General features: G+C 46.9%; 1 protein-coding gene across 1 annotated transcript; it reads right to left on the reverse strand.

Moving 5' to 3' along the window:
• Positions 1-1,492: 1,492 nt before the first annotated feature.
• Positions 1,493-6,498, reverse strand: LOC136768455 (P2Y purinoceptor 3-like). Its single transcript, XM_066722678.1, has 2 exons — positions 6,234-6,498; positions 1,493-4,935 (listed from the first exon to the last, which is right to left on the reverse strand). Exon 2 carries the CDS (start codon positions 4,801-4,803, stop codon positions 3,556-3,558), a length of 1,248 nt encoding a protein of 415 aa, XP_066578775.1. The 5' UTR covers positions 4,804-4,935; positions 6,234-6,498; the 3' UTR covers positions 1,493-3,555.
• Positions 6,499-14,847: the final 8,349 nt, after the last annotated feature.

Raw genomic sequence — 14,847 nt, forward strand, 5'->3', positions numbered from 1 at the left:
AATTCAAAATGAGCTTTATTGGCACGGCAGGATCACACAAGTGTTGCAAAAGCACTTACAGATACAGTACAGAGGCACACAAACAACAGCAATAACGTATCAAATAAAAGTTAAAGTACATAAAACAGAGTCCAATAGCTTTACAGTTATTTAAAATATATGACATACACATCTGCCCCCCTCCCCTACTTCTCTTCACCTCTACCTTCTCTCTCTCTCCTCCTTCCCTCCCTCTCTCTATTTCTCCTCCCCCTCTCTATTTCCATTCGTCTCCCTCCCTCTCCCTGCACTTTGCCGTTTACCCTCTGTGCTGTATGGTAGTGCACCTGCTTTAACTCCCTTATCGGTGGCCCAGCTTTGACCTCAGTCCTGCACAACTCCACGGTGTTGACTGGAATGTATGGAACATCGTGTGGTGGTTTGATGAAGCATGTAAGGCACCGAGGATAAATACGTCCGGAACATCATTATCATCATAATAATACTAATAATCCGTGCAGGCAGCTTTCACACCCCATTAATCAATCAGTCATTACAAAGGCCAGGGAAGAGAGAGGCGGGGAAAGCTCATTTGTTGTTGGCATTGTGATGTCACTGCCCGAGCTGCACCAATCAGATTGCGGGGAGGGGGCTGTGCGTTCCAATCTTCAGAGTGGATGTGTCCTAATGTTCAGCGAATGGGCAGTTTATTACCAAGTTTTGACAAGATCCTCCCGGCGTCTGCAAAGCTGTCTTGCCATACCGTCTTTGCCCCCACTTTGTTACACTGTTGCCACAATCTTATTGGGAATGCCAGCTGGGAATTTGATTAACGGTATAATTTGGGTTGACATTCCACACCAGGTCACCAGATTGAGCCCACAGGCAGACACTGGCACCCAGTTGCATCACAATAAGTCATACATTAATACATCACAACCTTTTCTGATTGGTTCTCATTTTTAAAATGGCCACCCACTATTGGCAAAGAACTAATCTCTAAAATGTTATTTAATCTCTCTAAATTATAGACAGTCAAATTTAGAGATACAATTACATGAAAAGTTTATTAAGTAAATGTACTGGAGTTTGTGAAGTAGGCCATCCATCTCCCTCGTCTTTACTTAGCTTTTTTAGTCAAAGCAGTTGCCCAGATACGTCTTAGTCGTCAGTTGCATGTGGTCAGCTGCCGTCCTGCTCAACTAAACTCAAAAGCCCCGAATCCACTTGTTTAAAGCAATATTGGTTCAAGTAATTCAACTGACAAGGCTGGTGTAGCGTGAGAAAATGTATCCCATGAGATCGTGCTCCCCTGCTGCTCTTAGGGCTGTAAAAAACACACGCATGACACTTTACATGGACTGTACCTATAAGAGAGTACATCCCATCTTATTTTGCACCTCCTATAAATTATTTAAACACAGTTTTGTCCCCTCCACCCACAGTGTAAATAAACTTTTTTTTAGCACAGAAGACATTAAAAGTGGAAAAAAGGCAAGTACAAACCAACCCATACCTAAAATGGTCTTTATTGTTCAAACACGATACGAAATTGATGGTTTTATTTAACATATAAATACTTGCAATTTACAGTTTTATTAGCTTAATTAAAATCTATCAGCTACCTACTTTGTGAGAGACAAGTTGTTCACTCACACAAATAGGCTAGTTTACAAAAGTATGACAGGTTACATCCAGCAAGCAAACACGAAGAACAGTCACGCTTAAAGCACAAGATCGACAAAAATCAGTAGAATAGGTCACGTGATGGTGTCGGGCCACACTCTCCCTCATGCTACAGCGGTCATCGCAATGGATTACTGCTAGTGTTCCAAAGCAGTTCTCTTGAACTTTGGGTTCTGATCGGAAAGGTGTGTGAATCATTAACGAGTTCTCCTCCATCCCTCCATTCACTGACAAAACAACACACAAACACAAGGAATGATTAACATAAACACATGCAGCGACTAAAATATGTTTTAATAATGCCTAGGTGCAAACTCAACTCAATACTCCAAACATGACTGTTCGCCACTTACGGGTTTTGTCACTTAAACTGAACAGGTTACTTTCATTATTATTGAATTATATGGAAAACATTACTCTCTGTTTGACTTGAGCAGCACTGTAAAGACTTTCTACGAGTTACTATGACAAACAACAGTTGTGTTACGACTTGCATTAAAAATATAAAATGGAAAAACGTAAAATGGCACTTACAGTATCATTTTGCTTTGATTAAGGAATTGGTAACGGACATATCTTAAATTTATTGAAACTGAGGGCTACATCACCTTATGCTATTGGCTGCAGAGAAATAAACAGCCTATGATTGGTTGCGTCAATTAATTTGACGTGGCACTGGAAAGCTGTTATGACGGTTCCTGTTTTTAAAATCTTGCAGACAAAACACATTAAACTCATATTATTTTCTTCCTCCTCTACCCACATTTAAACTGTATTTAGGATTCATGAACCCACGTCCATTTCTCAGTTTAATCACTGGAGTCTGATGACAAATTTCCAGAACTATTAATTGTACCAAGAAGTCAAGTCCACACAACGTCACACTCACAGGTTGCTCTGTACTAAACTCTGACTGCATTTAAACAGCGTCTTGCTTACTTATGAGATGGCAAAAAATGGCTGCCTCACAAAACATAGAATTTAAATACACAATTAAAAAAATTAAGCATCTGATTCCTTGTTAGTATTTTAACACATCATACATTTTCTTCTTCTTATTGCCCAAATTTTCTCAGAAGATCTCCTTTGTTTGCCACCTTGCTAAATGTGTTGACAAGTCGTGAGTGAGATTGTCGCAGATGAGCAGCTTTGCTTTGAAATCAGAGAGGATGGGGACCACGACTTGGCTCCTATTGCGCCTATTTCGAGTTTAGTCGAAATACTGATACACAGAAAGCGAAACATACAAGATCATTTTAAAATCTATATGTTACATACATGACAGAAACACACTAGCACACAAATGACGTTTTTCTTTTTCACAGTTTTGTAAATGACACCATATTACACAAACACGTGTAAGATTCCCTGTATAATTAAACGATCCATCTACAGCATTCTTCCACAATATTGACAGGAAGTTCAAATCAAACTTCCCTTTTTAACATTACAAATCCAGTTAAGATATTATAAGTTAAAGTCTGGTACAGTGATCTAGATCAGGGTTTTTTAACCCTGGTGCTGGAGGACTCCCTACCCTGCTGGTTTTTGTTCCTACCAAGCTCTCGATTACATAATTGTACCTTAATTGAAGTAACAATCTGTTTAGATTTGAGTTTTATCATTGTGTAATAAAATAGTTCTTGAATAAGTTCTTTAACTTATAATTCTGGCAAGTTCTGGTAACTCAGAATATCCCAGTGCTGTACTGGGCGGCTCATGGGCCCCACTTCGCAAAAGCTGCAGTCTCAGCACAGCACAGCACCCTGAGTGCAGCCCACTGCTGATGGAGAGAGGCTTGTGTCTCCACTGTAGTCATCTCCTTCTCTCCTTCATCCTTTCCCATCCCTCCCCTCTCTCATACTCTCCCCTCCTCTCACTCTCTGTTCTTCACGGCAGACTGTGAAACACATTCCCCGAAGACTTGGACTCCTCCCCCCCTGGCCCTCCCGCCCCTCCCCGTGGGCGTCGGATCAGGCGCAGGGGCCAGGGCAGGCGGAGGGGCGGGGGGCAGTGGGCCGGGGCCTTGTCCTTGGTAAGGAAGTAGAGCAGGGCGTTGAGCCAGGCGTTGAAGGAGGCCAGCGGGCGGGTCACCTTGTAGCAGATGGAGACCAGGCGCATGGAGCTGCAGCTCAGCCCCGGGGACAGCTTGAGCAGCAGGAAGAGGGTCCGCGTCACGTGGAAGGGGAGGAAGCAGAGGGCGAAGAGTAGGGTGATGGTGACGATGGTCTTGACCGACTTGCGCCGCTTGCGGAAGCACGGCGACTGGGGAGCCATGGCCATTGCCGAGAGGGCCCTACTGGCTGCACCTCCCCGTCCGGCCGGGGGCAGGGGTGGGGCGCGGAGGGAGCGCACGATGGTGAGCACCACCCGGGAGTAACACCAGGCGATGACGGAGAAGGGCAGGAAGAAGCCCAGGATGTGTAGCATCACCGCGTAGGGCACATACACGGCCAGTTCCTTGTCAATGGCGTCGTCCCAGCAGTTCAGGTATCCTGCTGCCACCTCCTCCTTTCCCCCACCGCCTCCCCTCTGCAGACCCCCAGTCTGGGCGAAGCGGAAGATGGGGCAGGTGAGGGCAAAGACCACGGCCCAGACCAAGGCACAGGCCCCCCGCACGGCCCTCTTGCTCTCCAGGGTGATGGTGCGCATGGGGTGGCAGATGCCCAGGTAGCGGTGCACCGAGATGCAGGTGAGGAAGAAGATGCTGCCGTAGAGGTTGAAGTAGAAGAGGAAGCGCACCAGGCGGCACATGGGGTCCCCGAAGACCCAGCGGTTCCGCATGACGTAGCTGGCCACCAGGAAGGGCAGGGACAGGCCGTACATGAAGTCAGTGGCCGCCAGGTTCACCATGTAGATGAGCGAGGCGTTCCAGCGCTTGGTGTGGCGGCCGGCCCGGTACAGGACCACGGCGTTGAGCGAGAGGCTGAAAACGCAGGTGAAGGAGTAGCAGATGGGGAGGAAGATGTACTTGTAGGATTCGTCGATGTTGCAGGAAGGGGGCGAGGAGGAGGAGGAGGAGGAGGAGGAAGGGAAGGTCCAGCTGTAGTTGTCGGCCCTGGTCTCCATGGTGGCGAGGGTGGTGGTCATGGTTGACGCGGGGTGCGCCCCGGTCCTCGTCACGGCGCCCGACTCCATGACACTGGTGATGGCAGCCCGAGCATTCCTTGAGAGCAAAGGCTGTTGGGGGTGATGTCTCTCTCTCTCTCTCTCAAGGGATGGGGAGTGGACAGGGCAGCTCCTGAGGTGTTGGGGCCTGCTCCCGGGAGCCTGCAGGGAAACATGAGTTTTTTTGTTTTTGTTTGGTTTGCAGAAACGATGGATGGACATGGAGAGACAGATACAGAGAGAGGGACAGACAGAGACAGAACCAGACAGACAGACAAACCCACACACACGCACTAATGGGGACAGACAGACACACCACACACACACACAGACATACACACACAGACAGACAGACAGACACACCACACACACACACACACACACACACACACTCTCTGTTACTCAATCTCGGTGTTGTTTGTGTGCAAGTCTGTAGTGCTGACTCAGGGGCCTCCTGCTCCATTACCCCCTCAATCAGTAACCAGCCATCCACCCTCCCCCACTGCCCTCCACACCTATCCTTCCATCCTACCATGCTCCCTCCCTCCGTCTCAGGATCTATCCCTCCCTCCCTCCGTCTCTCAGCACCCTCCACTAGCCCCTACGGCCTCTGTTCTCCACCGTGTTTCTCTCTCTCTCCCTCTCTTCACCTAAGGGACATAAGGATACCATTCTAGGGAGAGAGTGAGTGTGAGAGAGAACTGGGGAGGGGGATAGACAGATTGAGGACAAAGAGGGAGGAGGGAGAGAGAGAACTAGAGAGGGGGAAAGAGGGACTGAGGAGAGAGAGAGGATGGAGAGAGTAAACTGGATCGGGGGAAAGAGGGACTAAGGAGAACGAGAGACGAGGAGAGAGAACTGGGAAGGGGGAAAGAGGGACTGAGGAGAGAGAAAAAGTAATAATAAAGCAGAAAGTATATGCCACAAATGTGCAGTAAGCAGTGTGTGTGTGTGTGTGTGCAGATCACATAGGGCAACATTAGCACAGACCACTGAACTGCAAACTGCTTCCACCCTGTTTAACCTACAATAATGATTCGGTCACATGGCTCTCACCACCACTGACAACCACCAGCTCTAATCTAGGACCTACAGTATCATCCACACAGCGCTGGCTAGAGTCCGGGCCCTGTGCTACAGTTCACACAGCTCCAGTCCGGGCCCTGTGCTATAGTCCGCACAGCTCCAGTCCGGGCCCTGTGCTATAGTCCGCACAGCTCCAGTCCGAGCCCTGTACTATAGTCCACACAGCTCCAGTCCGGGCCCTGTACTATAGTCCACACAGCGCCGGATCCAGTTCGGGTCCTGTACTATAGTAGACAGTGCTGGCTCTGTCAGTGTGAGAGTTTATCTGTGTGTGGGTGTGCAACAGTGTGAGGTTGTCAGTGTGGGAGTGTGTACAAGTCAGTGAGTGTGTTTGCGTGTGTGCATGCGTGTGAGTGAGAGTTTCGGGCACTCACCTGTTTTGGATGTCCCCCACGGTGTCTCTTTCCGTCCCTGTCCCTCTGTCCCCGTCCCAGTTCCTAGCTGGTGTGGGTGTGGGGGGATAAGCAGGTCGATCTGGGAAAAAAAGTAGGCGATATTCTGGACAATATTCCCAGGATGGCAGTTAGTCACAAACCGTGTAAAGATCTAGTGCAGCGACAGCCGTACCCCTATGTTGTGTAGTGTAGCTGGATCAATCATTGCGATCGCTCTCTCTCTCTTTCTCTCTCTCTTCTGCCCTTGCTCTCCCACTTTTGCTCTCTCTTCTCCTCCCTCACTCCACCTCTACCTCTCACTCTCCTCCTCCTCCCCTCCCTTTACTCTTTCAACCTCGCTTTCCTCCCCTCCTCCTGCGACTCTTTCTCCTTCTTTCTCTCTCTCTCTATACATATATATATATATATATATATATTTATATATATATACACACATTATGCCTCACCTTTCTCTCTCTCTCCTATTCATAAACACAGTGAGTGTGTCATTGTGTTACGGTGTGTATGTTAGTGTGTTTGTTAGTGTGTTTGTGTGTCAGGGTCAGTAAGTTTTTCTGTGCAACAGTGATTGTATGCCAGTGAGTTTGTTAATGTGTGTCTGTCACCATATGTCAGTGTGTGTGTCAGAGTCAGTTGCTCAGCGGCAGTGTGTGTGTGTGTGGGTTAGTCAGTCTGTCACTGTGTGTGTCCATCAGGTCCTCTGGCCTCAGTGTTCAGTGTTCTGTTGTCGTCTTGTGTTCATTAGCCAAGGTCTCGATAGCATGCAACACGAAACAGCTGGCTCAGCACTAATGGAGCAAAACCGAACTCTCCACATCATAACAACCTTGCAATGACAGGACAATGACACAAACACTTACTGACATACAAACACACTGATACACAGTCACTGACCTAAACAATACACACATACATACATACAATCAATGGCACACACAGCTACATCGACAGTCACTGATACCCAGGCAGCACCGTGGAGTAGTGATTAGGGCTCTGGACTCATAACCGGAAGGAAGGGACAGTGCTGTTGTATCCTTGAGCAAGTTACTTCACTTAGATTGCTCCAGTAAAATGCCCAGCTGTATAAATGGATACAAATGTAAGTCGACCTGGATAAGAGCGTCTGCTAAATGACAAATAATGTAATGTAATACCCACACACACACTGACACAGACACACAATCACTGACACACCCACACAGCAACAGAATACACGGGTGTAGTAATTTTCATGACAACTACATCAAACTGTATCTGCCACTACACTTTAACTGACCCCTTTGAAATGCGCTGTAATGACCCTCCAATCAACACAGGGACATTAACACACACACACACACACAAACAACAAAACAGTTCGGAGATTTTCAAATTTGAAGTCCTGATTTGGTTTTAGAGAGTCAAATTAAGCAAATTATCAGTCTATTCTACTCTCTGCGATGCATTGGTGAGTGTGTCTGTCCAGGAGTGTGATTGTGGGCATCTCTGTCTGCAAGAGGGTGTGTCCGTTGACCGTGGCGTGTCCCGAGAAATAAGGCAGCCTGGATTCAGGGGATCGTCCCTTTAAAAAAAAAAATAATAATAATAATATATATATATATATATATATATATATATATATATCTACGCACAGATAATACTTAAAGGGAGGTAATACTTGTACATGACGTGGTCATTGAGAAACAAGAGGCATTGCCCTGCCCTTTTATTTTAAGTTTTTAATCTCAGTAACAGGCCAATTACCGATCTTGAAAAATCCGTTTTCCTTCAGTCATAAGTGGAGACCTTCTCTGTAGATGTCTGCTTCATAAGACTATGTCTTACTGGCCAGATGTGATTGACTGCAAAGGATTTGCAACCAAGTATTGAAACTCAGAATTTAATTCATGATTATGTTAGTTTGAGAGGAGGCCATTCAACCCATCATCCTCGTTTTGGTGTCCATTAATAACTAAATCCGTTTAAACATCCCTTTAAGTCCGAGAGTGGGATCCCGGTCAATTCTTCCTGATTCCACTTCACTGACAGATGATTCTTGCCATGTGTTTTGTTGTTTAAAGCGGAAACCCAGATGGTGAGAAGTACAGCGATTTACCACTCAGCTCGTGCCGGTCCTGTCTAAGAGCTGGGCCCGGCATTGCTCTTTCAATTGATTGCACAGTGATGGGGCTGCAGACTGGGACAGGAATGGTTGTTCCAATGCTGAAAGTGGTTTACGCGTCTAGACATCGAGTGTCCAGTGCTGGATGGTCCAGTGCTGCGTGTTCAGTGATGTAACTCTGCACTACAGCGCAGTGGAGTCAGTCTGATAGTGAACATGCTGCCCATCAGCCCTGCAGGGTTTAATGCAACAGCTGGCTGTAACACTGGACAGTCTGGACTTCTCCACCACCACAGCAAGCGAGGTCACCTGGTGATGCCACTGAGTGGCAGTTATGTCACACATTACTGTCATTGTATCTTCAATGTCCAGATGGCATTACCACTCCCCCTTTCCTCCAAAGAGTAGATAAAGCTGAAATTAAAACGTAAAAACAAAAACATATAAAAACACAAAATGAAGTGCCATAGTCCAGTCAGGCTTCGTGTGTCCGGCAGGGAATGGATCACAGCCCCGCGGTGCAAGACGTTACAGTGATGTCACTGCAGCAGGGAGGCGTTGAGAGTGATCCCTTTAAAAAAATTTAAAATAAATAATCTACCTACAGATAATACTTAAATGGAGAAAGACTTGTCTGTGACACAGACATTGACAAACGAGAAGCATCGTCCTCGCCTTTTATTTTAAGGCACGCACTGATCTCAGATTTTCTTCAGTCGTAAGTGGAGACCTTCTCTGTAAATGTCTGCTATGTAAGACTACACCTTATTGGCCAGATATGGGACGATATATAGGTCAAGCAACTTATTGTACAGTTTAAATGCACTGTCAATTCTCTTTCAATCCACAATGTTTTCCATTCCTGACCTGCGCCTTTGGCCGTCTCGGTTCACCAGGTTTTGGGAAGACACTCCTGCTTCAAGGGCTATCCTGCCAGGAAACTAAGGTTATGAAAAGCTGACGCGAGCGCAGGCCTGGTTAATGGGCATGGCACGCCACGGCCCGCCACGCTGGTAAGGGGGGCAGGTGGAGCTGCTGTCCCCCCTCACCAGCCACTCACAGGTGGTGCCGTGTCACCTCCCCAAGTCCCCCCTCGACACCGCCCACCTCCAGCACCATGGCCGAGGGGCAGGGCCCGGAGGGGGTGTCCACTTTGAACATCACTCAAGACAGGGAGAGAGAGAGAGGGAGAGGGAGAGATAGGTTAATGCAGTTCACAAATACACTGATCTACTGGGCACTTTAGTACATTAACTGCCCTGAGACAGACAGAGTGAGACAAATTCAAAGAGTACAGACAGACAAATGATGGACAGAAAGGCAGACAGATACAAAGACATTACACACATGGCAGGACAGAGAGACAGACAGTCAATCAGATGGGGAACAAAAGACATACATACAGAGCAGACAGACACTCAGACATGACCAAAAGACAGACAGACGGACGGACAAATTATGCCCAAATACAGCTCAGAGAGACAGGCAGCGGTACCAGGCAGGTATCTTAAGCTCTGAGTGCTCTGAGTTTCCTTTAACCGTCGGCTCACCCTGCAGTCACTGTACACTGGGACGGTCCACACAGGCAGCACTGACACACACATATACAGTTAGGTCCATAAATATTTGGACAGTGACACAATTGTCATCATTTTGGCTCTGTAAACCACCATAATGAATTTGAAAGGAAACAAGTTGATCTTTGTATCAGAATGATGGGAAGAGAAGAGTATGGAGAAGGGAAGGAACTGCTCATGATCCGATGCATACCACCTCATCTGTAAAGCATGGTGGAGGTAGTGTTATGGCATGGGCATGTATGGCTGCCAAGGGAACTGGTTCCCTTGTATTTATTGACGATGTGACTGCTGAAAAGCAGCAGGATGAACTCTGAAGTGTTTAGGGCTATATTATCTGCTCAGATTCAGCCAAATGCTTCAAAACTCATTGGACTGCGCTTCACAGTGCAGATGGACAATCACCCGAAGCATACTGAGAAAGCATCCCAAGACTTTAAGGCGAAGAAGTGGAATGTTCTGCAATGGCCAAGTCAATCACCTGACCCGAATCCAATTGAGCAGCATTTCACTTGCTGAAGGCAATGGACAGACAGGACCTGATCACCACAGACACTTGAACCTCACTCTGATCAGGTGACTCAGTGAAATGAAGACTTGTTTCCAGCAGAACAAATCACTGGGCCAGAAACTTTAGATCTGTAATAAAAAAATATTTTAACTAAACCTTGCTCATCTTTGTTCTGAATTTGCATGCACAGATCGTCTCTGTCCACCTTCAGAGACCCACAGACGCACCTACAGCACTGTCTCCACAGCTCCTCCAGTCTGAATCAGGCAAGGCAGCTGCTGTGCTCTATATAACTGATGACCAATTCATTACTTACTAATTTAAGGTTTGGGAGTAATGTGTGTGTTTCAGATGACTATGAGATGTGAATTAATCAATCGTCTGTATTGGAGGTCGACCAATTTATTGGTTGGCTGATTAATTGGGTCCGATAACAGGTTTTTGAAACTATTGGCATTCGACAAGAATGAATGCTGATAATGCACCAATAATTTCTCAAACTAAGGTCTAGTTAAAATATATTATCACGACTAACAGCTTTGAATTCCATGCTGTGGAACTCACCTCTCCCTCTCACCTTCCTTCTAGTTCTCTACTGTCCTCCCGGTCCACTCGCCTCCATCCTGGACGAACTCGACTTTCTTCTCACCTCCATCCCCTCGCTGTCCTCACCTACCATCCTCCTGGGAGACTTCAACATCCACCTCTCCAACCCCTCCCAATCTTCACTGCTTTAACTTATCTCTCTCCCCGTCTCCCCCGACTCACAGTGCAGGCTGCCAGCTGGACCTCATCTTCTCCAGAGGCTGCTCCCCTTCAACGCTCTCTGTGACACCCCTGGACATCTCAGACCACCACTTCATCTCCTTCTCCCTTTCTCTCACCTCCCTCTCTACCCCACCCACTCCCTCTGTCACCTTCTGCCGTAATCTCCGCTCCGTCTCCATCTCCACCCTTGCCACCACTGCTCTCACTCTTACCTTCCATTGATTGTTTTTCCCATCTGTCTGTTAACTGTGCTACCTGACTATCTCTGTCCTCTCACGTCTTGTCCTGTCCATCTCTCCGCTCCTCAGCCTTGGATCTCTTCTGTTCTCTGCTCAACCCAATCCAGTCTGCATGCCGCTGAACAGAAGTGGAAGAGGTCCAAACTCCCAGCTGTCCTCAACCTCTACCGCTCTCTCCACATTCTCTTACTCACTCACCTCAGCCAAGAAGTCTTACTTCCAATCACTCTTTGAATCCACTGTCAACAAACCCTGCAAACTCTACTCCACCTTCTCCCCCCCCTACTGCTCCTCCTCCTCCTTCCTCTCTCTCTGCTGATGCTCTTTCAGACTCTGAAATTTCCTCTCCCCACTCACCTCCTCCAAGTGACCGCTCCTGATCTACTCCCCTTCATCTCCTCCCTCCTCAACTCCTCACTCCTCTCTGGCTGTTTCCCCTCTGCATGTAAACAAGCTGTTGTCATCCCACTCCTCAGGAATCAATCCTACCCTTTACCCTACCTCTCCTGTCTCCCTATTACCCTTCCTCTCAAAGACCCTCGAGCGTGCTGTCCACCACTGGCTTTCTGCATTTCTTTCCCATCACTCACTTCTTGATCCTCTGCAATCTGGCTTCCGCACAGCTCACTCCACTGAGACTGCTCTCCTGGCTAGGCACGTGCACAGGTAAGGGTCAAGGGTCATACCTTTTCGTCAGTTTCCCTCGCCTCCAGTCCCTTGACTGTGACCTAACAGACCTCATATATTGTATACACTTGTGAATTTGTAAAATGTATTATGCTTTGAATTGCACTGTATTATGTAAATTGGAATTTGTAATGTTATATGCCTTGAACTGCACTGTATTGTTGCACTTTTGTATTGCACTTATATTTTGTAAGTCGCCCTGGATAAGGGCATCTGCCAATAAATAAATAATAATAATAATAATAATAATAATAGAAGAACACAACATGTTGTAACACTGGGTCTTCCTGTTGTACAGTTACCCACCTCTCAGTGGTCCACCCTGTACCCAGCCTAGGCTCTGATGGAGATTTCTCTCTGCCAGAACCTGCTGCACCAGACAGGCATGCGCATACCACCTCCCTTTAGACCTCTTGAAAACCGGGAACCTCCAACGCATCCCTGTTCTCGTCACTGCCAGCATCTTCCAATGGCACATGTGACAGGGCATCAGCATTTCCATTGCTCCGGCCAGGGCGATATTTCACCTGAAACTGGTACCCAGCTAACCGTGCTGCCCAACGTTGTTCCACTCCCCCTAAACAGGCAGTCTGCAAGTGGGCAAGAGGATTATTATCCGTAAAAACTGGGCCCCCAACAAATATTCATGACATTTTACAGTTATAGCCCACTTTAAAACCAGCAATTCTAACTTAAAAGAGCTAAAATTAGTGTCATTGCGCTCAGCAGCTTGAAGATTCCTGCTAGGATATGTAACGACTCTTTCCTGGCCATCTTGGACCTGTGCTAGGACAGCCCCCAGGCCTTGATGACTGGCATCTGTATAGAGATTAAATTGGAGGTTAATATCAGCAAATGCCAATATAGGAGATTTTAAAAGTACCTCTTTTAAACTGTCGAAAAGCCACATCACATTCCTCATTCCACTTCCAAGGTGTTCCAGATGTAAACCTTTGGCTAAATTCCTATTTGTGAAGTCCCCTCCAATAACTTATGCAAAGGAACTACAATTTTAGAAAATCCCTGGATAAATCTCCTATAATACCCTGCAAAACCTAGGAAAGAGCGAAGTTCAGTTAAAGAGGTGGGGACTTTCCATTTCTGCACGGTTGTGATGTTCTCGGGATCTGGCAAAACTCCTTGTTCAGAAATAACATGGGCCAGATACTATACTTGTTTCCATAACAGGCAGCACTTGACGGGTTTCAGTTTCAGACCATGCTGTCCAAGACGAGAAAAAACAATGTAAATGAGATAAGTGGGCATCAAAATCAGCAGAATAAACAATAACATCATCCAGACAGATGAGCAAGGACTCCAGATTCTGACCGCCCAGGCAACACTCCATCAACTGCTGGAAGGTTGCTGGGGCATTACAAAGCCCAAAAGGCATGCATTTAAATTCATCTAAACCCATAGGGGTTGAAAAAGCAGTCTTTTCACAGTCTTGTGGATCGACTTTAACCTGCCAATACACACAGGCTAAATCTAAAGTAGTATACCAGCTAGACTTTTTAAGACTAGTCAGCGATTCCTCGATCCTAGGCAATAGAAAAGCATCTTTACGAGTAACTTTGTTTAATTGTCTATAGTCTACACAGAAGCATTTAGTCCCATCCTTCTTGCGAACAAGGACAACTGGGGAAGCTCAAGGTATAGTACTAGGTTCTACAACTCCTCCGTGAATCATGCCCCGATGGAAGGACTTAACTTCTGCATGTAGGCTCAGTGGAATACTGCGATATCGCTGTCTTATTGGGCTAGCGTGTGCAGTGGGAATTTGATGCAGGACAGTCTCCGTACATCCATAATCCTCTTCATGGTCTGAGAACACAGACTTGTGCTTCAATAATAAGGCCTCTAATCTCCACACCCTCTAAATCCACAGCTGGGACCTGCTGCTGACCACCTTCTCGTCCCACTAGGAGAACCTGTTGTAATCTAACTTCCACTACATTATCACTAATCGAGCATAGATCAGGGCCATCAAGCACATCCCCAGTTTTAGTCAAGTGCACAATCCCTAACTTTTGGTAGTGCTGAAAAACAACCGATGTTTGCGCCTAGATTCTAAACCCGTACCTGCATCTTCCCATTGTGGACTGTGACCAGGGTGTGAGCAACCAAGAGTCCAGTGTCCAAGTCCATCGGCTCCACCAGAGCTTCATAACTTCTTCCACAGGGCCACTTCTCCCACGACAGTTTAAGAGGACATCTTGTGCACCCTCAATCTTCACAGGCCTCCTGCCAGTAATGCGGACAAACCCCACCTGAGCATCCTCTGCGGCAAAGGCATGCTCACGCTGGCAAAGCGTCATAGTGGTCTTCCACAATGCTTTCACTGACGCATTTGCCATCAAGAGGCTATGGGACATATTAAGAGTTCCTTCTCACACTACTAACTCCCAGACCTGCTTGAGCACATTTATGCTTAGGAGTCCAGGGACTGTAAGGCAAACATCTTTCAATACAAGAACCCCCACTTTCATCAATCTTACACCAGCCACTTCAAGCTCCATTTCCACATAGGTAGGGGATGTCCAGTCCATTTGCTGCCCGCAATGTCAGCCAAGCAGAAGAATCCTTCTGCTGGCATCGTGACCTGGGAACCCATATCAAGGAGACAGGACACACGCACCCCATCCATAGACACCTCAATCATTCGGCACTGTCCTACTAAATTAGCTGGAGAAGAGTCTTTAGAGGGATC

This window comes from Amia ocellicauda, chromosome 14, assembly GCF_036373705.1.
Source record: "Amia ocellicauda isolate fAmiCal2 chromosome 14, fAmiCal2.hap1, whole genome shotgun sequence".
NCBI classification, from domain to species: Eukaryota; Metazoa; Chordata; class Actinopteri; order Amiiformes; family Amiidae; genus Amia; species Amia ocellicauda.